This window comes from Cervus canadensis, chromosome 5 (assembly GCF_019320065.1).
Source record: "Cervus canadensis isolate Bull #8, Minnesota chromosome 5, ASM1932006v1, whole genome shotgun sequence".
In the NCBI taxonomy this organism is placed as follows: domain Eukaryota; kingdom Metazoa; phylum Chordata; class Mammalia; order Artiodactyla; family Cervidae; genus Cervus; species Cervus canadensis.
In genome coordinates this window covers 28751889-28775647 of record NC_057390.1, presented here as the reverse complement: position 1 = coordinate 28775647, position 23759 = coordinate 28751889, and the positions used below count along the sequence as shown (strand labels likewise).

The window sequence follows — 23759 nt, the reverse complement described above, 5'->3', positions numbered from 1 at the left end:
CCTTCTCCTTAGCTTCTAAACTCTAAAAAGCATAGAGTAAATGTGGTTTAAATATTTTAAATCTCAGTTAATTATCCAATAAAAAATTAAATCAGCACCACATATGTCACATGTTAACTCCAGTTAATCTAATTATTAAGAAGAACACAAAGAATCTATCATTTACTAAGAATAATGTAAGCACATATTCTTTACCAACTGAGCTATTCAATCTCCTTGCAGTTCCTTGGACTGCAAGGAGATCGAACCAGTCAATTCTAAAGGAAATCAGTCCTGAATATTCATTGGAAGAATTGATGCTGAAGCTCTGATACTTTGGCCACCTGATGCGAAAAACTGACTCATTTGAAAAGACCCTGATGCCAGGATAGATTGAAGGCGGGAGGAGAAGGGGATGACAGAGGATGAGATGGTTGGATGGCATCACCAACTTGATAGATATGAGCTTGAGTAAGCTCCGGGAGTTGGTGATGGACAGGGAAGCCTGGCGTGCTGCCGTCCATGGGGTCGCAAGAAGTCGGACACAACTGAGCGACTGAACTGGAACTGAAGCATGTAATCCTTGCATGATCATGTTTAACAGGAAATTCAGTGTAGAAAAATTTCACAGTATTAGTATGCAGAGTCATGGTTAACTCTTCAGTATGTAATGACTACTAGAGATACACTCACTCTAACCTCCTCCCCCAAAGACCTTCCATACATGGAAATAAATAAGAGAAGCTGACATCTCTTATTTTCCATATTTACCTCTATACCCTGTCCCTTTTCAATGACTATAACTTTTCTTCTTTCTTGGAATTAAAACTCAGCTTGCAAATGTGAAATCTTTTATTTATGAAATTTCCTTTAAACAGGGCACTCATGCCCAATATTCACTTCCTTTGTTAACCTTAATTTTTATCCATTGAAATGATTTTTATTAAGAAAATAAATTTTAAAAACCTTTTCTCATCAATCATTCATACATCCACTGTCTCAAAAGTGCCCTGCAAGTGCTACAATTCAACACTAATAAGAGAAATCTGGAGATGTTTTCTGACGTGCCTTTGCTTTTCAAAATTATTTTGGTGCCTGTTTTAAAGAGTATACTGCATACCTGATCCATATCTAAAGTTGTTTCTATCATTTCCTGAAACTTGGAGAAGTCAGAACGAAGGTCAATAAGAGGAGTCACAAAAACTGCCAGCAACAATGCCTGATGTTTTCCTAAAAGAAAGAAAAAGAAAAGTAAATTAGTAGGTCCTATTTTTAAAAATACAAATCTACAAATCATAAAAACCTGATGATAACAAGCAGCATTTGATCCCAAAAAGCACAAACTGTACAGCAGATCTCTCAAGTTACTACTTAGTAGGATACCTTAATTCAAACATGTTTAGGACATATATGGAAAGGGAGATGGTCTGGCATTCAAAACTCCCTACAAATAAAACAGTGCCTCCCTCACAAGTCTGAAAGTCACTCAGTCATGTCCGAGTCTTTGTGACCCCATGGACTATAGAGTCCATGGGATTCTCTAGGCCAGAATACTAGAATGGGTAGCCTTTCACTTCTCCAGGGGATCTTCCCAACCCAGGGATCGAACCCAGGTCTCCTGCACTGGAGGCGGATTCTTTACCAGCTGAGCCATAAGGGAAGCCCCCACATGTCTGTAATCTCCATAAGCAGTACTATATACAGAAATGTGACATTAATTACAACCAAATGAACTGTGTTTCCTTGCAGATTTAGTAATCCCAAGTCAAAGTTATTAAAATATCTCTAACTTACCTTATAAATCCTTAATTTCCATTAGTAATACAGTGTTCCAGTTGACAGAGGCTAAATCAAGTCACGCATTTACACTGGAACTTTGCTTGATGTTGTTTAAGAGCACATGTTGGGGGATCATGTGAGGAGGAGTAAGTGAAGCAACAGAATCTACAGCTTGAAAGGCCTGAGTAGAGACCTGGGAGCCAATCCCTGCTCTCATACTTACTGGGTCTGTGATCTGAAGCAGCCTTATCCTTGTCTATTGCAAAGGAAGTAGTAACAACAGCTACCCAGAAGATGAAAGAGTAAGACAACTATACACAACACTTAGTATATATAGTACTTGAGACTTAATAGAAGCTCAGCAATGGTTATCATGTATTATTATTGGTTGTAACACAGAATTTTTTTTTCTAATATCCAATAAATTCCCTTAGAAGAACTCTGCAAGGGATCTCTAGCATACTGCATTTTACTCCAAAGCAGTAGTTATCAGCCTTTACAGAAGTAAGGGAAGCTCTTGGGAAGATGATGAAAAAGCTATGATGGCAGTCAAACAATTATGAGAATTCATTTATTATTATTAATCACAACAGTCTCTAGACATATTTAGAAAATAGTACATATGTGTGAAACATTATTTAGACAGTCTATAAACAACACTTTGCCCACATAATGTCTGTTGTGCTACAATGTCTGGTTCTTTATTCTGAATTAGCTCACATGCGATCGGTTAAAGGGGCATGATGGCAGCAAAACATGGCAGGGGCATGGCTTCACAAATGATGACTCCTCCAGACCACTAGTGTTTTGAAGTGATCAAGGCAAGCTTTCCCACAATTAAAGAGTAAGCTTGGCAACACACAACGACCTCAGAGTAGCTGGCTTAACCATTATACTTTCCACTATGTTAAGATATGTAGAAAGGCTGAATATAGATGAAGAGTACAAAAACATCCACCGGTGTTTAAAAAAATTTTTTTCCTAACTGAATTGCATATTCCCTAGTTCAGATTTTTAACTTTGTTGAAACTGACCTTTATTTGAAGTAAATGCCTCTGAAGGGCATCTCAAAGGAGGAAAACAAGAGTCCCAGACTTAAAAGCTTCAAGTCACTTGATGCTGATATTGGGTACAAATGCAACGGAGATTTTTGTAGGCTACAATTTTTGTTTTAGTTTTTATTGGAGTATAGTTGTTTTACAATAGGCTCCTTTTTTTTTTTCCATTTTTTTAATTAGTTGGAGGCTAATTACTTTACAATATAGCTTCTGTTTTTATTAAAGTTTGTTAACACTTTTGTTAGCAATCATTTAAAATTTTTCATATATACTGAGGTCTACCTTATCATTATTTTTTCTGTTAAGTTCTTTTCTACCATATGACTTTGAAGAAGGTTAAGGTTTCCCGAGAAAAAACACAAGTAGTATCATTGTAGCAACACCTGTACAAACTTCAGAATACGTCCTCGAGTCCCTCACACACAGGCCCACTTGCCGCAGCTCTTCTCAGAGTTAATGTCCCTTCTCTGCGTGGTTGCTCCCTATCCTGCAAGCCTTAACTAGCATCTCTTTTTTAAACAAATTAATTGATAGCAGAGTCTAATTGCTTCACAATGTTAAGTTGGTTTCTGTTGTACAGCAAAACAAATCAGTTAGACACACGTATATAGTATCCTCTCTTTTTTGGATTTCCTCCCCATTTAGCTCATCCCAGAGCACTGAGGAGAGTTCCCGGTGCTGTATAATAGATTCTCGTTAGTCACCTGCTTTAAATACAGTTGTGTATATACGTCAATCCCAACCTACCAGCTCCTCCCGCCCTGCCCTGCTCCTCCTTGCTAAGTTGGTTTTCTACGTTTGTGACTCTACTTCTGCTCTGCCATAAGTTCACCAGTGCCACTCTTCCAGATTTCACATGTAAGTGATATTATACAATATTTTTCTTTCTCTTTCTGACTTACTTCACCTCTATATGACAGTCTCTAGGTCCATCTGTATCACTGCAAGTGGAGTTATTTTATTCCTTTTCATGGCTGAGTAATACTCCACCATGTCTAAGTACCACATCTTCTTCTCTATCAGTTTTTCTATCTATTGGCTGCACCACGTGGCTAGGGAGATATTAGTTCCCTGACCAGGGATCAAACCTGGGCCCTGGGCAGCAAAAAGCTCAAAGTCCTAACCACTGGACTGCCAAGGAATTCCCTAGCATCTTGAATTCCTTTCCCTACTTGTAATTTGTACTGAGCCCTAGTTGCCAATTTCAGCTGGTTCTCCCCCATCAACTGGTTATGGTTTCAATTAAAAAGTAACAGCTCTATTGAGATATGATTCATATACCAAACAATTCTTCATTTTAAAGTATACAATTCAATGGTTTTCAGTATATTCAGAGATCTATGCAATCACCACCACAATCAATTTTTAAACTGTCACTGCTCTCAAAAGAAACAAGGAACCCTGTACCCATCAGCAATAACTTAAAATTTTCCTACAACCCCCTGCCACGCCTTCATGCCTAGGCAACCACTACTCCACTCTATGGATTTGCTTCTTCTGGTCTTTTCATACAAATGGATATTACACTGCGACTGCCTTTTTTCACTTAGCATAATGCTTTCAAGGTTCATCCATGTTGTATCATGCATCAGTACTTCATTCCTTTTGACTGAGGAACAATATTCCATTGTATGGATATGCCACATCTTATTTATTTATTCATCAACTGATGGGCACCATTGAGTTTTTCGATATACTCCATTTTCAACTAGCTACCACAATCTGAAAAGCTCTACATGATCTATCCTAGGGTCTTAAACAAAGGTCCACAGATCCTTGAATTCAAGGTAGTACATAAACAAAGAGAAATTAATCTCATCTTTATTTTCTATAACCTCTAACTGGAACCGAGCATTTTCTTCCAATGTTAGTGTAAGTAATGAATCACAGTAGTATTATCAGTACCTTCCAATGTTAATATAAGTAATAAATCACATAGTATTATTGTCTTTGTAATCAACTAAAATTCCAAACATTTTCATATCACAGTTTTTGGAAATAACTAGATAGCTTTAAGTAACATTTAAACTCATTAGTTCTAAGTTAAAATAGAACTTCACCCAAATCACGTTTTTTAATACATTAATAAAAAGCACATATTTCTCAAGAATATTTTATATTTTGATAAGTGTGTTTCAGTATAATTGGCTTCCTATTTAACTCTATGTGTTTTATTTTATGCATTTAAAAACATTATTCGGAGAAGTGGTTCACAGGCTTTATTGGAAGTCAAAAGGGTCCAAGCATAAAAAATGTTAAAAACCTCAGAAAGGCCTTACCTCCTAACAGTGCCCTTATTCTCCATCTCTATGGCTGACAACTCTAGCTTCTCTTCACTCTTTTAACAAGTCAAGCTGTAGGCATTTATACTGGCTACCCCCTCCAGTACCCCCTATATCTTAACAGTTGGCTCTCTGTCATCATTTGAGATTTACCTGAGACAGCAATTCCATGGAGAGGCCATCTTCAACCACCATATCTAGCGTCTTCCTGGTCTAGCCAAGTTATTCTATCACATGAAAATATTATGCTTTCTTTGTTGCACTTATTACTGCTTGAAGTTCTTGCTCATTTATTTGTCTGTCCTCACTCTTTCACAATTACAGAACCTCCATAAAGAGAAACTATCTGTCATGTCTGTCATGCCGCTGTACTTCCCAGAACATGCCCAGTACAAAGCAGGCAACTGACAACCGTCTGCTCAATGAATGACTTTATGAAGGGAGCAAAGGTCTGATGAAGCAGTCACTGGTCCTCAGTTCTGATACACACAATACTCATCTAGCAAGGATAACAAAGATTGCACAGGGAAATAATGGTTAGCTTTTTAAATGTATCAAAATGTAGAATGTCTTTAAGTAATCAAATTCAATAATGTCTCTAAGAACTCCAGATTCATTGTCAGCCCCTAAAGATTCATTCATGACTCAAAGATTTCATTTTCAAGAATGCAGCTACATCACTATTTATAATAGCCAGGACATGGAAGCAACCTAGATGCCCATCAGCAGACGAATGGATAAGGAAGCTGTGGTACATATACACCATGGAATATTACTCAGCTGTTAAAAAGAATTCATTTGAAAAAAAAAAAAAAGAATTCATTTGAATCAGTTCTAATGAGATGGATGAAACTGGAGCCCATTATACAGAGTGAAGTAAGCCAGAAAGATAAAGATCATTACAGCATACTAACACATATATATGGAATTTAGAAAAGATGGTAATGATAACCCTATATGCAAAACAGAAAAAGAGACACAGATGTACAGAACAGACTTTTGGACTCTGGGAGAAGGTGAGGGTGGGATGTTTCGAGAGAACAGCATGTATATTATCTAGGGTGAAACAGATCACCAGCCCAGGTGGGATGCATGAGACAGGTGCTCGGGCCAGGTGCACTGGGAGGACCCAGGGGAATCGGGTGGGGGGGGAGGTGGGAGGGGGGGATCGGGATGGGGAATACATGTAACTCCATGGCTGATTCATGTCAATGTATGACAAAACCCACTGCAATGTTGCAAAGTAATTAGCCTCCAACTAATAAAAATAATTGAAAAAAAAAAAAAATGCAGCTACATATTCAATGGAGAAAAGACAGCCTTCAATAAACAGTCCTGGGGAGACTGGATAGTCACACATAAAAGAATGAAATAAGACCCTTAAGTGCACCACTCACAAAAGTTAACTCAAAATGGATTAAATACTTAAATAGGATAAGACCTGAAAACAGAAAACTTCTAAAAGAAAACAGAGGGGAACCTCCTTGACGTGGGTCTTGGCAATGATTTTTTTGGATAGAACACCCAAAGCACAAGTAATAAAATTAAAAATAAATAAGAGGGACTACATCAAACCGAAAAGCTTCTGCATAATAAAAGAATCAACATATGAAAAGGCAACCTATGGAAGGAGAGAAAATATCTGCAAACCATTTATGTGATAAGGTGTTAATATCCAAAACAGATAAAGAACACAACTCAAGCAAAAAGAAAACCCAATTAATCCAATTTAAAAATGGGCAAAAGTCATGAATAGACATTTGACTAAAGTAGATATATGAATGGCCAACAGGTACATGAAGAGAAGCTCAAAATCAGGGAAATGAAAATTAAAACCACAATGAGATAACACTTCAGGCTCATTAGAATGGTCATCTTCAAAAAGACAAGAGATAACAAATAACAAAGGTAAGGATGAGAGAAAAGGAAACACTTTGAGCACTCTTGGTGAGATTGTAAATTGGTGCAGCCACTATATAAAACAATATGGAGGAGGCCTCAAAAATTAAAAACAGAACTACCATGGGACTTCCCTCATGGTACAGTGGCTAAGACTCTGAGCTCCTAATGCAGTGGGGCCCGGGTTCGATCCTTGGTCAGGGAATGAGATCCCACATGTCTCAAATAAGACACAGTGCAGCCAAATAAAAAAAAATAAAATTGAAAAAAAAAAAGAACTACCATATGATCTAGCAATTTCACTCCTGGGAATATAACCAAAGCAAACAAAAACACTGATTCGAAAAGATATGTGCACCTCCATGTTTGTAGCAGCATTATTCACAATAGCCAAAATGTGGAAACAACCTACGTATCTGCCAATGGGTAAAGGGTTAAAGAAAATGTGATTATATACACACACATACAGATACACACACAGAACTATTACTTTACCATTAAAAAGACAAAACAAGGAAATACTGCCATTTGTGACATGAATGGAACTTGAGGGCATTATGCTAAGTGAAATGAGTCAAAAAAGACAAATACTCTGTGATCTCACTTATCTGTGAAATCTTAAAACAACAAGAACAACAACAAAAATAATGCATAGATAAAGGGATCAGATTTGTGGCTCGGAGGAGGGGAGAACTGGAGAACGGAGGTCCAAAGGCACAAACTTGTAGATACAAGATAATTAAACAGTATGAATATAATGTACAGCATGATGACCATAGTTAACACTGCTATAGGATATATATGAAAACTATTAAGGAGTAGGTAAATCTTAAGAGTTCTCATCACAAGGAAAAATTTTAGAAGAGTGTGGTTGTGTGCCTCAGAAACTGCTGCAATGTTTAGGTCAATAAGCCTAAGTACTTACATTTCTGTAACAACCCAAACAAAGCATAATTTAATCTCTATCAAACATTTCATCACCATTTACTATGATAAAAATTACAACAAATTTCAGGATAGACTGAAAGCTCCTAAGTCTATCAAGAGAAAGTGGTTCATTAAGATGTACTCTGGAATAACACCCAAGCCAGCTTCTAAATCTAAACCTTAACTGCTGTATTAACACCAGTTCTGGGACTTCTCTCCATCTCGCCTATGTTCATGTCACTGATTAAGAGAAGTACTAAGGAGACAATCCTTAGTGAATTTAGAGAAGTTAATTTTCAGGGGACTTCGCTGGCGCTTCAGCGGTTAGGACTCAGGGCTTTCATTGAACCCAGGGCCTGTGTCAATCCCTGGTCCAGGAACAAGGATCTCATAAGGCAGACGGCATGGCCAAGACAAAAAAAAGTTAATTTTCCACTGGCAAAAACACTAATGAAAACTACTTTGACATGTGCATTGCCCCAAAATAAAATGTTGGTACTTTTCTGATAAACTCATCACAAAGGATGACAAGCATGATAACAACAGGGAAATACAGGAAGGTTCTGGAAACAAAACCAGGACAGGAGTGTACCCAAAGGTAGGAACAAGGTCGGCTTCCCCAAAGAAATGACTGTAAAGGTGAAAATCTAAGAGGAAGAGATCAGGGCTTCCCTGGCGGCTCAGTGATAAAAGAATCCACCTGCCAACGCAGGAGATGCCCGTGTGCCGCAACTACTGAGCCTGTGCTCTAGAGCCCAGGGAGCCGAAACCACCGAGGCCCCCTCGTTCTAGAGTCCGTTCTCCACAAGAGAAACCATGCACCAAAATGAAGAGTAGCCCCCATTGTCACAACTAGAGAAAAGAAGGCACCACAGCAATGAAGACCTAGCACAGCCAAAAGCAAAAAATTATTTTTTAAAAAAAGGTTTAAAGTACATTTTAAAAAAAAAGATGAAGAGAACAAAGCCAAGTGAGACAGGAAGGGGAAAATGTCTGAATCTAAAGGAATAGCACATACAAAGGCTGATGATTGTGCAGTATATGTGAGGTCCAGAGGATGTTCAAGTTCACTTGAATGGACAAAAAACAAATACAATTTGTGTTTTCAAACTGCAGACCTTTCTCCAACATAAAATTTTAAAATCTTAGCATTTTTCAAAGGAAAAAAAAAGTCAAAGTACATTGCATTTGTTTCAAGTTTTATATATTATTTCAGTTAGTACTATTTATTACATAATAATTTCAGTTTTTATAGACACTGCATACAGTGTCTATGTGTTGTTACAAACAAGACAACGGGCCCCAAATGGAGTTGCTTATACTAAGTCCCAGGTCATCAAATCAAGGCTTATCTTTTTTTTTTTTTTAAGGCTTATCTTAATTATAGTTTCGTCTCTCCCAGAAATGGAATCTCAAGCCAGTCAATCGGGAATCACCTGATCAGCACCAGTTAGATAATGTGCTTGATAGGCCCCTACAATCCCCCTAAAGGAAAGAAACCTTACCATAACCAGTTAGCTGTGTTGCCAAGACTAACTTCCTTGTTTCTACTCCCTTCTGCCTATGAAAGTCTTTCATTTTGTACAGATAGAGGTCTTTTCTATCTCCTGCCCAGTTTCTGAATTGTTGAATAAGGCCAGTAAGATCTTTAAAATTTACTCAGTTGAATTTTGTTTCTTAACAGTGCATAGACACACCCACAGGAGTGCACTGAGTCAAATGAAAATGTATATCTTACCGTGAAAAGTGGAAGTGTTAGGGGCTTAGTCGTGTCCAACTCTGCAACCCCATGAACTGTAGCCCACCAGGCTCCTCCATGGGGTTTCCCAAGCAAGAATACTGGAGTGGGTTGCCATTTCCTTCTCCAATCTTACTTTGAGTCATAGTCAAAAAGTGTAAGAAACACTGGCAATGAGTACTAGCAGAGAAAGGAAAGACAGAGATAGGCAGAGGCAACCACCTATGAGGAGCCTTTCAAACCAGCTCATACTCTAATCCTAAAGGCAGTGAAAAACCCCTGAAGGGCTAACGACATTTATATTTTTACATAAAAATATATTTACATATTAAGCAAGACAGCTGGCTGAAGCAGATAATGGATTAGAGAGCGCTAAGACAAAAGACAGCAAAAGCATTAGGAGGCTGACAGTAGTTCAGATGAGAAAGGATTATAGCCTGGACTAGGCAGCTGGCCTCAGTGGGATGGAAAAGTGTCTGAGGTGAAGAACACATACGATGCGATACCAACAGGACTTGGTAACTGAGTGAATGCAACAAGAGAGGGGCAAGAGTCAAGGCTGAGTCCCAAGGCTGAGGCTACTGGGCAGATGACTGGGGCCATTTTACAGAGAGAACACCAAAGACGCATTTAGAGAGAAGTCACAGTAGACACTGCAACACAGGCCCTTATGGGAAATCCTGTCAGAGTTCCCATTCAGTGACCATCAGTGGTCACGTCAGTCAGACCACGACTCCCCCAGCTTATCAGCTCATCAGCCCACCATTCTGCACCATTTACCCGTAACCTGCCAGGCCCCTTTAAGCACCTATGCTTGCATTGGCTGGTCTTGTCCACCACAGGCAGATGCCAACCACACCACAGGCCCCCAACTTCCCACCACAAGAAGACGTTCCTAGATCAGTGTGTGGCAAAGTTGAGGCTGCTGGGTAAATTGGCTGCAGTTGCACCAAAATTATTGGTAAACATCTTTCTCAAATCATTTACATTTTATTTAATGTAACCAAGAAATAACTGGAAATGGCTGGCAAAATAATTAAGAAAAAGACACTAAGATGCTCTAATCAAGTTAAATGAGTACCACTAAAATCAAAATGAACTATAGGAAAGTTCTGGATAACATGAGGTGCTTCTTTACACGTGTCCTGACACTAACTCAGGTCCAAGGCCTGCCACTGGTCATATATCTGCTCAGTCTTTCCAAAATAGTTTAAGACCAGAAAAACCAACCTAAAGTCTAAATTAATTATAAAGTTAGTATTAGGGACTTCCCTGGTGGCCCAGTGGATACGAATCTACCTGCCAACACAGGGAACGTGGGTTCAATCCCTGTTCCTGGAAGATCCACATGCTATGTGGCAACTGGGTCCGTGTGCCGTAACTACTGAGCCCACATGCTACAACTACTGAAGCCTCCACACCTAGAGCCTGTGCTCAGCAACAAGAGAAGCCACTGCATGAGAAGCCCATTGCACGGCAATGCAGAGTAGCCCCCACTTGCAGCAGCTTGAGAGAGCCCGTGTAACAGAAACAAAGATCAGCCAAAAAAAAAAATTTAATAAATTAAAAAAATAATAATGAAGTAAGTATTAGCATTCTTGTTTCAGTAAATATTTTGGTATGTGGTAGTAAAGAGACATGAGTTTCAACTAACAAAGATTTAAAAATTTATTCTATGTCCACCTTCCCATGACTAATTTAACATAACTTTCTTGTGTTTTTAATTCCAGTCTAGAAGTTTTATTAAGTACAATTAAACTTTATCTCACCCTTTAAATATATTTATGAAATGGATTTAAAAATTCATGCAAGTGGAAAAAAGGTTGGCAAGATGCTGCTAATTAAAGTTTACAGTATTCACACAAATATGAGGTTGGAGTCAAAATATTACCAAATTAGTAAAGAAACCAAGAGTTGAAGTGCAGTGAATCATAGTAAACAAAATAATTCAATCACTCTGAGTAACAGCCTTCAACACAAGGGCATCTCTGTTATTCCTTCACTGCCAGCAGTCACCCTATTAGTTTTTTTAAAATTTATTTTATGAAGAATAGTTGATATACAAAGCTGTGTTAATTTCTGCCAAACAGCAAAGTGATTCAGTCATACATACATATACTTTTCCTCATATTCTTTCCCACTGTGGTTTATCACAAGACATTTTTGACCTCTTATCCTCCCTCATCACCCTTGCCCTCTCTTTTCAGATTCTCTGGTCATGTCATCCCCTTTGCTAATCACAGCCACCTGTCCCCATTCCTTTATTTGCAAGTAACACTTTCTCTGACAACATACCTTGTTTCCCTTTATCACTACTGTCATTTTGACAAAATAGTAATTTTCTTTTCTAAGCCAACTTTCTCTTTTGATTTCACTGACTAGTTATGAGTATCATTTTACATTGTGCTAGTCTCTGTGAGGTAACAGAAAATATATGCTGGTCTCTGCCCCTGGTTCCTGGTAGAGTTCCTAAACCTTGTAATTTCCTAGTGAGAAGAGCAACAGGAGCATCTCATATTCTATTAAGGTGACCTGAGGTGGGCTGCTCACCAGAAAGACCAAGCCATGATTAGGAGTTTGGAATGTTTAGCTCTACCCCCACTCCTGTCATCCAAGGAGGGGAGAGTGGCTGGAAATGGAGTTAATAATTGATCATGGCTGCATGAGGAGGCCTCCCAGATCCCCGTAGTGGGGGGAAGGGGTCAGAGAACTTTCAGGTGGGCAAACACATCTATACCAGAATGACATGCTCCCACCTCAAAGGACAAGTCCCTATGTTTAGGACCCTCCCAGACTTGTCATAGCTCTTCATTTGGCTGTTCATCCGCATCCTTTATCAGTAAGTATAACCAAGTGTTCCCCTGAGTTCTGTGAGCTGCTCAAGCAAATTAACCCCCAAGGGAGGGGTGGTCATCGGGACCAGTTGGTCAGAAGCACAGGTGATACCTGGGTTTTAGGCTGGGTGGAGAGGTTGGAGGCACCCGTCTTGTGGGATTGAGCCCTTAACCTGTGGGATCTGATGCTACCTCTAGGGGATAGTGTGTCAGTATTGAGTTAAATTGTAATTAATTGTAGTCAGTCAGTGTCACAGAAAGTTGCTTGGTGTGGGAGGGGGGAAACCTCCACACATTTGGTGACCAGAGTATCACTAATGAAGTTTCAGAGTGTTGTATCTCGACCTCTTTTATCTTGTAAACTGGTTTTTATTAAAGTTTTGTGTAGGGATGCATATGTCAAATTATAACAAAACTGGCTGTATGAAGAAGTGCAACAATATACTGGTGGGATAAAAATGTACTAATTGTACACTTAATTAAAAAAATAGTACCAATTTTACAATAGTAAAAATAGTACCAACTGTGAGTTGCTATAAGTTAACCTTTACTGTTTGATATGATAATTTTTATTATTTTAAAATCTTTATAATGTATAAATTATATTTAGCTAACATCTATTTTAAAGTTCTAGGAAATTACTATGCATAGACTTAAAGGTCTGAGTACCTCTCTGGTGTTTCTGCCTCCCTGGGGTTTTGTTTTTCCATTAGTAAATTCCTGAAACTACTACTGCTCTAGGCTCTGTGTTTATTTCTTTTAATAATAAAAGTAATAATGTAAAAATGTCAACTTCCAACTTAACTCTAGAAGAACAACCTGTTCAATTTTTTTTATCCTTCTAGACTTTTGCCCTCTTGTCTGCATTTGGATGGCAAATAATTATACATTGACAGGTTATTTTTCCAGGAAGGCTTTACTGATTTATGGTTTTGGTCACAAGGTCTACAAGAAAATTTCTCTGCATCCTCACCAAAGTTGTTTGCTTTTTATTATGGTGATTAGTTAGTGTATTTTGGTGATTGGTTAGTGTTATTTGGTTCAGAAATGTTTAGTGAGATTTGGGGGCAAGGTCATTTGAATGAAAGAATAGAAATGCAGAGATAATATGAACATAAACTCAGGAATGTGAAAGCTTTTATTATTGAAGATAAGACTGAAGATACTCAAGGTCATGATCTAAGTAGCAATGGGAAGACAGGAAAGAAGACATTTAAATTATACTCTAATAAAAGATGAGAAAATTGCTATAGGAATTGATGTGTGAGAGGAAGGAAAAAATAATCTTAAGAGGTTACGACTGTAAAGGAAAACTCCGTATCCCCCCTGCTTTCCTTCCCATCTGTGAGTCTTCCTCCTCTGTCTCCTTTATACACAATAGTTCATTTCTGGTCACCAACTGTGTGGAGGGTCCCCCCACACCAAGCGATTTTCTGTGACACTAACTGGATAAGTCAACTATACTTCCAGAAAAAAATAAAGAAAAAATTCATTAAAGATTTTTTTTCTTAATAATAGGAACAATTGTATAATTTTATACAATGTTAAATTAAGTAGATAGGAACTATATAAATACTACAATAAATAATGCATTTTACCTCACAAAAGACAAAGTTTGCTTGTTGAGATGGACTTCCAAAAGGCAGCAGCTCATGAGTGAAATGGTGAGTCATCTAAAGGGAGTGCAGTTGTAACACCAGACACAAATAAGTGTGGCTCACAACACACACAGTAAACTGAGATCACAGCAGATGTGTGAGGGGTGGGAGTGTGTGTGTGTACATTTTGTGTATTCCTACATTGCTCAGTTCAGCTGGGTGCAATTTTTTGCATTCACCTAGTGTTTCCCATCGGAGAAGGCAATGGCACCCCATTCCAGTATTCTTGCCTGGAAAATCCCATGGACAGAGGAGCCTGGTAGGCTACAGTCCATGGGGTCGCTAGGAGTCAGACACGACTGACCAACTTCACTTTCACGCACTGGAGAAAGAAATGGCAGCCCACTCCAGTATTCTTGCCTGGAGAATCCCAGGGACGGCGGAGCCTGGTGGGCTGCCGTCTATGGGGTCGCACAGAGTCGGACACGACTGAAGGGACTTAGCAGCAGCAGCAAGTCTTCACTGTCAAAGCAAGTGTTAAACAGAACTAACCTTCTATAATTTTGTTTAAAGAATGAAACAACATATACCAAAATATTAATAATGATTACCTCTGGATGGTAGAATAATTACTACAAAGAGTTTACCTTGCTTTTATAAACTGACAAAAACCAAATTTAAAGAAAGTATCTCCAAAACACAAAAACCAATCAGATCTTAAACTACAGCTTTATTTAAAGCTAAGGTTTAAAAAAAGTGCTACATTAGTAAACCAGGTTCCTTTTCAGAAATGCCAAATAAATTGCTTTCATATTTTTATCTCCCATTTAGAAGGAAGCTAAGCAATCAGGTTAAAAGGAGGGATTATTATTAAACTAACTTACTATGCCTCGTGAGAAATCTGTATGCAGGTCAAGAAGCAACAGTTAGAACTGGACATGGAACAAAAGACTGGTTCCAAATTGGGAAAGGATTATGTCAAGGCTATATATCATCACCCTGCTTATTTAACTTATATGCAGAGTACATCATGAGAAATGCTGGGCTGAATGAAACACAAGCTGGAATTAAGATTGCTGGGAGAAATATCAATAAATTCAGATACGCAGATGACACCACCCTTGTGGCAGAAAGCGAAGAGGAACTAAAGAGCCTCTTGATGAAGGTGAAAGAGGAGAGTGAAAAAGTTGGCTTAAAACTCAACATTCAGAGAACTAAGATCATGGAATCCAGTCCCATCACTTCATCACAAATAGATGGGGAAAAAACGGAAACAGTGAGACTTTATTTTCTTGGGCTCCAAAATCACTGCAGATGGTGACTGCAGCCATGAAATTAAAAGACGCTTGTTCCTTGGAAGAAAAGTTATGACCAACCTAGACAGCATATTAAAAAGCAAAGACATTACTTTTCCAACAAAGGTCCATCTAGTCAACGCTATGGTTTTTCCAGTAGTCATGTATGGATGTGAAAATTGGACTACAAAGAAAGCTGAGGGCCAAAGAATTGATGCTTTTGAACTGTGGTGTTGGAGAAGACTCTTGAAGAGTCCCGTGAACAACAAGATCCAAGCAGTCCATCCTAAAGGAAATCAGTCCTGAATATTCATTGGAAGGACTGATGCTGAAGCTGAAACTACAATACTTTGGCCACCTGATGCAAAGAGCTGATTCATTTGAAAAGACCCTGATGCTGGGAAAGATTGAAGGCTGGAGGAGAAACAGACAAGAGAGGATGAGATGATTTGATGGCATCACCGACTCGACAGACATGAGTTTGAGTAAACTCTGGGAGTTGGTGATGGACAGGGAGGCCTGGTATGCTGCAGTGCATGGGGTCTCAATGAGTTGGACACGACTGAGCAACTGAACTGAACTACGGTCATTTAGGGTTAAAAAGCAATGGAGATAAGCAGAAGGTGCTATGGAAACCAGAAAAATGAGGAGGGCAGAAGAAGCTTCATAGAAAGAGTGAGGTTTGAGCTCAATCTTAAATATTAGTGGGGTCCATCACGTAGATAAGGTAGTAAAGTGCGTTCAAGACAAAGTAAAAACTTACGTGCAGTAAAAAGCATATGTAAGTAGAGCAGTCTGGAGAAACAATCTAGTGAGCAGAGCAGTGATGTGAGGGAGAATGAGGGAGCCTGACTGAGCAACAGCAGCCGGCCAGGCATAGGAATGGGGCTACTTCTGAAAGGCTACAGGAAGCAAATTAACGTGTTCAGAACCAAAAGGAAAGAAATGACACGATCAGACATGCTAAAAAAAGATTACTACGGGTTCACTGAGGAGGATGTACAGACCAGGGAAAGGAAAATAGCACATGTAAGGTTTGTAATTTGGACGTGGACAGGGGAAGGGTTACACACCTCAGTATGATAGCTGTTAAAATAAAATTCATCAACAAAGTAATTTGATACTTACAGTTGTTTTAAGCACTGTCAGCAATTTGTTCCAAATGCAGAATACCATTGTTTTAGGTTGTGCCTCAGCTTTTTAAAAAATTTTATTCAAGTATAATTGATTTACAGTGTTGTGCTAATTTCTGTTGTACAACCAAATGACTCAATTATACATATTTTTTCACATTCCTTTGCATTATGGTTTACCACAAGACATTGGATATACTTCCGTGTACTGTACAGTAGGATCTTGTTTTTTATCTACTCAATATATAATACTTTGCATCTGCTAACCCCAAGTGCCCGATCCTTCCCTCACCCTCCCTTCTCTTCCCTCCTGGCAACCACAAGTCTGTTGTCTACGAGTCTATTTCTGTTTCATACCCATGATCATTTGTGTCGTACTTTAGATTCCATACATAAATGATATCATAAGGTATTTGTCTTTCTCTTCTGACTTTATTTAGTATGATAATCTCTGGATCCATCCATGTTGTAAATGTGTGCCTCAACTTTTTAATTTTAAAAGACACGAGGAAGTGCTCGCTTCGGCAGCACATATACTAAAATTGGAACGATACAGAGTAGATTAGCATGGCCCCTGCGCAAGGATGACACGCAAATTCGTGAAGCATTCCATATTTAAAAAAAAAAAAAAAAAAGACACGAGGAATAACGGAGGCCAAGTATACTTTTAAAATAGCCTCTTCTTTTTTAAAGAGGAGAAAGATAATTTAGAGTAGAGCTTTCATCACTCAATGCAAATCTACTTTCTAAACTGTTGCTGCCCTCTGCTGTCTCTGAGTTTATTTTCATTTTTTCCAGGAATAACATTAAAATAACATTAAACCTAGAGTTAGTCAAAATTAAGACATCACATGATGGCAGAACATACTCAATTTCTAGTAATATACAAATATATCTTTTTAAAACTTTTAATGACTTTACTTTTAAAGAGCGCATTTGAGTTTTCCTCATAAATTAGCCTGTTTTGGCTTTCTCCGTGAAATCAGTACGCTAACAAGCTATACTGAACTCTGTGAAAAGGCATTCTACTGTGTTTTTTTAAAAACTCAAAAGAGAGGCACATGAAAAGATGCTCAACACTGCTAATCATCAGAAAAATGCAGATCAAAACCACAATGAGACATCACCTCACACCTGTCAGAATAGCTATTATCAAAAAGACCACAAATTAAAAAAAAAAAAAAAAAAAGACCACAAGTAAGAAATTGTTGGCGAGGCTGTAGAGAAAAGGGAACCCTTGTACTGTGGGAATGCAAACTGGTGTAGCCACTGTGAAAAACAGTATGATCAGAGAACTAAGGACCCACATGCCACAGAGCAACCTAGCCCGCATGATGCAACTACTGAGCCCACACACTTTGGAGCCCCCATGCCACAACTGGAGAGTCCATGCACCGCATCAAAAGACCCCTCGTGACATAGCAAAGATCCCATATACTGCAACCAAGACTTGATGCAGCCAAATAAACAAATATTTAACAACAACAACAAAAAGAAGTTAGAGAAAGCCAACTACTGCATGTTATTACTCACATGTCGCATCTAAAAAATAGAACGAATATAACAAAACAGAAACAGACTCACAGATAGAGAGAACATTGTTCTCTATATGCTGTTGTTCAGTCGCTCAACCACCAGGAGAAAGAAGGAGGAGAGGCAATTGAATGATAGGAAATTAAGAGGCACAAACTACAATGGGTAAAATAAGTGAGCTATAAGGATAATTTATACAGCATAAGCATATAGCCAATATTTTACAATAAATTTAAATGGACTATAATCTATAAAAATATTGAATCACTATGTTGTACATCTGAAACTAACACAATATTGTAAATCAACTATACTTCAATTAAAATAAACTCAAGACAGGTCAGTTAGTCTCTCAGTGACTAGGATATGCCTCAGTTCTCCAACATTCCATATTACAGAAAAAGAAAAGCATAGCTCTTAGCATCACAAAACTTGGAACCATCTTCCTCCTCTAATACTTTCTATGCTGGGTGATTACAAATATTTTAACTGGACATCAATTAACAAACTGACAATATGAAGCATTAAATTTTCATAATGTTATGATCTTATAACTGCCTTGTTGAAAACCCTCAAGTACATTTTATTGTTGTTGTTCAGTTGCTCAAGGACATTAAGCCGCACATATGCAGGAACATTGATAAAGAGAGCCACTTTCAAGTCCAATTTAAAACTTCTGTGCATATACCAAGGAATGAGAAAGAGTCCCCAAATAATGTGCAAATCACATTATTTGCACTTTTTTGGGGGGGAGGAGGTTACATATGCTTTCAAATATCTGATGAAAATTACAGATCCTCCCTCCCCCTCAAAATACATATACACAAAATTTTGCATGAAATATCAAGATACTTTCAAGAATGCATTCAAGAATCCCAGCTTTAAAGTTTCAGGTACTGAGTGAAAAGAGAGTCAAAAATAGAACTGGGTTGGGGGGTGGATAAACTTAAGGGGAAGGCAAAAAAAATAGAAGGCTTCAGCAATTCCAGTTCTAGGTATATATTTAAAGAAAACAAAATCATTATCTTTAAGAAACATCTGCCCTCCCGTTCACTGAAGCATTATTTACAGTAGCCAAGACGTGGTAACAACCTAAGTGTCCACCAATGAAGGAATGGATAAAGAAAATTTGATACATACATACAAGGGAGTAACATTCAACCATAAAGAAAGATATCCTGCCATCTGCAGCAACGTGGACGGAACTTGAGAGCATATGTCAAGTAAGAAGAGACAGGAAAGTTAAATGCTGTATGATGTCACTTATATGTGAAATCTAATAAGACCAAACTCAAAAACAGAACAGACGTCATGGCTGCCAGAGGCAGCTGGGGGAGGAAATGGGTGAAGGTAGTCAAAAGGTACAAATTTCAAGTTGTAAGATTTAAAAGTCCTGGCAATGTAATGTATAGCATGGTGATTGTAGTTAAAAAAAAAAAACAAAGCAAAACTGTACTGTATATATGAAAGTTGCTAAGAGATTACATCTTAAAAGTTCTCATCGCAAGAAAAAAAATAACTACATGAGGTGAGGTGACATGTTAACTAAACTTATTGTGGTGATTTACACAGTATATATACATATCAAATCATCGTGTTGTAATCCTAAACTTATACAATGGTATGTGTCAATTATATCTAAATAAAACTAGGAGGAAAAAAAGACCATCACACACACCAGTGAAACCTGGTTAGGTAAGACTAGACCATGTTCACTGAATTTAGCAACAAGAAAGTTTCAGCAAATGCCATTTCAATACTATGGGTAGGGCTGAAGCCAGTGGAGTCAATGCAAGAAGAAAATGTAGGCTTTCAGAAACTTCACTGAATACAGGCATAAGAAGAGGACGCAGGGACAGGACGCCTTTTTTACCTTATGAAGGAAGAGATGAGAGGAATGTTTAAAACATCTGATATTAAGTGGTAAGAGTGAATTGTTTAGACAGCCTATCTCCATGATCATACCCCGATTACATTCCTAACACTGGTCAATTCCCTGGCACTTCCAGCTGATCCTGCAGAAATAAAGCCAGAGGAGACGCAATCAGGAAATCAAAACAGTAGAAGATATTCATTTATAGGGTGAAGAAATAGAGGTACAAGAAGGGAAATTAAACCACAATAAGAAATGTGAAACAGAAAAGACCCATCTCCTCTAATTCCACTTTGGTGGCACTAAATACAAGAGCATTTAAGCCTCACTGGTCTAATGAGAAGCCCTGACTAGAACAGGATTACTTCATATACAGTGGTACTCTGAAAAGACAAGCAGTTAGCTCTTCTTTAACATTCTGCTAGATAAATAAGAGGAAAGGTTATCACAAAATTCAAGTTAAATCTATACTTATTTTGTACCAGTCATCATTGTTCTAAGTCTACCTCCAAAAAAGTTCAACAAGGTTTTTACATAATATTGCAAGTTTTGTTTTTAATAGTTCTAAAAGATATTGATTTTTAACTCTGAAACTTAAAATGCTTTTTATATTAGACATATACCTTTGTACTTACTATTCACTGTAGAAACTTATGTTCACTTAAAATTAAAAACTATGCTCATAAGAGCAATCTGATTTTATCCACTAATATATTAACTATTATATGAGTCTGCTTACTTTATTCTAGTAACTTCCCTCTGACTTCAACTGTTACCACCAAGACCTTCTGTCCTAACTTTCTTTCATAGGTGTACTGAAAAGGTTCATTCCAGCAGGCCTGGAATTAGCCTGCGGTGTTTTCTTAAAGGTGTTTTCTTAAAGTTCTACGTGGCAGCCTCCTGGTCGAGGCATGAAACATACTAATTGTGTTATTTTGTAATCACTAGTCCAAGGAGATTCAAGGTGGTTCATTCAGCTTAGTAGCATTGTGATTGATGATTTGTACCTGGTCTCAGTGAGGCCCCAAGAGGGCTCTGCTGTGGAAGCTAGTTACAAAACAAGAAACCGTCCACACAACCAGCAAAATATTAAAAAGCCCAACAAAACTGTTTAAAGCTCCCTGGTTTCAGGGTGTTCTCCTTTATATTAGCGGTCCCTGATCTGAGAAGGTGCACCTACCTCATCAAGGACCTTTCCATAAATACCAGAACCTAAGCTCCCTGGCCCCACTGCTCTGACAGCTTTTGGCTCTGACACATTATCATTACTCTAGTGTGGCTGCCAGACTGCATCCTTTCCCTGTAACAAACCAAACATTCATAAGCACTGTCATTTTGGGTCTTGTTAATCATCTTCATCAATCAAATCCTGTTGAGCCACCCCTGTTAGTGCAAGAGACCTATTAATAAACCTTGTAATCCTAATATTCATTTCTAAAAAACAAAAATTCTAAACTAAAAAAAAAAAATTATAAACTGTCTCACAACTTCTGGCTTCTGCAATGTAGCCATAGGGCAATACAAACCTGTTACTAGAAAAACTTAAAGATGAGTTACCAGAACCAACTTTAGAAAGGACAGCACATCTGGAGTGAAGGAAAACAGAAACAAAATAATTTTTTACCTTCATATTTTTCCAAAGCCTGAATAACATTAGGGAGTTGATTTACACCCTGATAGAGTCGGTAACAATCTTGTAAATTTGCTGCTTGTCTTTGAAATTTCTTGGCAAGTCGGTTAAGATCTGGAAATCGACGAAGTAAATCTTCTTGTAAACTCTGCCTCAATTCTGCATCTTCTACAAAAGCTTCTACCAAATTTAATCTAAAATAAATATTAGAATTAATCTTTTAATATTTTGGTTTAGTTTTCTATTACTTAATATACTTTTTTATTTAATTCTAATAAATTACATTTGCATTAATCTTTAATATTTTAATCTTCAGAATTAATATTTAATATGAAATTAAAATTTGTCAACTAGGTGTATATCTCAACTCAAAAACTCTATGTAAGAAGTTTGAATTTATTCTGAAATGTTAGCTTTTTGTAGATGATGGAAAAGTTCCATAACACTGTGATGTAAGCAGCTTCTAATCAGTTAATATCCAAATCTCATTATTGGGACTCCATTGATATTGACACATTACTGCATATGTAAACAATGATCTTTAATGAAACAAAATTACAATTCAAGAATGCTGCCAAAACCAGTATTTATTTTATCAGAAAATCTTATAAATTCAAAATGCACTCTAAAATTACCATGACAGTACAAAGCCAAAATTTTCTAATTAAAAACTGAACCAAGTTTACTGCTTCCCAAAATCAATAAATTAAATCTTAGTTTCCAGAACTATAAAACATGCAGCTAATATTGCTTCTATAATTAATTGGAGTTAGTGGCTTTCCACTTTTTTCCCAGCAAGAAATATACTTTTACATCATGACCCAGAACACCCATGTACAGATGCTATAGTGGGCAAAATACGCTACCTCAAAACATGCCATGCTAGTGTCTGTAAGGACTACTTTGGTCTTTAAGGACTATTTTAAGTTAAGAACAACTGAGAAGAAGCAAAAAGAAAGAACGCTCTTTGCCTGTCCTTATATGCCCAAAAGCAGGACATGAATTTACATAGGTGCCCCTCCCCTACACTTCTTCTTTACCAGGAAGGACAACAATTAAACTCAAGTTTAGACCCTTACCACCCTGGAGATGGCACCAGAGGAACCTATGTAACCCTACCAACTATCTTTTATTGATCATTAGCTTCCCACACATTTACCTTCCCAGTTTGTAGCCCTAGAAACTCAAAGTCCTTTTCCTTTGTCTTGTCACTTCTTTGAAAATTAATTGTTCCTTTGCTAAGATGCTATATAAACTTGAGCCTAGCTAACCCTAGAGTTACTCATCCCTGAGTGCTCCCACATGTAAGCATAAACTTCTGTTTGTTTTCTTATTAATCGGTCTTTTGTCAGTCTAATTCATAGGGTCACAGCCAAATTAGGAGAGCAGGAAACTAGGAAAGAGAATAATTAATTAGGAAGAATTAGGAAAAAGGAATTTTCCTCCCTGACAACATATAATTAAAATAGGTTTCACAAGACAAAACCTACTCTCGCTAGATATGGTGCACTCTTTTATTTTGTATTTAACCTTTCAAAAATGCTGGTTATCACCTGCTATACTAATTTCGCAACCTACCAGTGGGTCACAATATGCAGTTTGAAAAACTATATTGTAGATAGTATTGAAGTATTAATAACAGCTGAAAGGTAAACTTCAAAAGGTAGGCCGTGGGCACAGCCAATGATCCTAGGTTTAGAACACTATCAGAGGAACAACTATTTTCCTTTAATCCTCAAATTACACAGAAACAGCAAAAGGAACCAAATGAGTTTTCTAAATTTCTTTTTTCTGATCTCTCCATCAGCATTTACAATTCCTGCATCATCATCATGTTCACCGAGCATGTCATATAAAGGAAAAAATACACTGCTTCTGGAGTAGCCATATAATGACTACAGATATTAAAGCAAGACTTCACAACCTTGGTGATGTTGACATTTAAGCTGGATAACCCCTCTGTTGTGAGGTGTTGTTATTCTGTGCAGTTTAATAGCATCCCTGAATTTTACCCACTACCCTTTTCCCAGACTAGCAATTCAGAAACGTCTCCAGACACTGCTAAACTTCCCAGAGGAGGCAGGGCGGGGGAGGGGGATAGCCCCTAGCTATCAGGAGTCACAGGATTAAAAGATTTTGAAGTGGAAAAAAAAAAAAAAAATCAGCTTTTAAAAGATGAAAATAAAGAGAAAAAACAACAA

General features: G+C 37.7%; 1 protein-coding gene and 1 non-coding gene across 2 annotated transcripts in view; one reads left to right on the top strand and one right to left on the bottom strand.

Annotated features, from left to right (window-relative positions):
- Window positions 1–23759, bottom strand: part of MSH2 (mutS homolog 2) — a 77269-nt gene that overhangs the window by 31102 nt on the left and 22408 nt on the right. Inside the window, exons 7-8 of the mRNA XM_043468504.1 lie at window positions 21553–21752; window positions 1100–1209 (exon numbers count right to left, since the gene is read on the bottom strand). Of these exons, the coding sequence (XP_043324439.1) occupies window positions 1100–1209; window positions 21553–21752 (310 nt within the window). The remainder of the gene's footprint in view (window positions 1–1099; window positions 1210–21552; window positions 21753–23759) is intronic.
- Window positions 17035–17141, top strand: LOC122442725. The gene has a single exon (XR_006269721.1). It is a non-coding gene; the product is annotated as a U6 spliceosomal RNA (small nuclear RNA).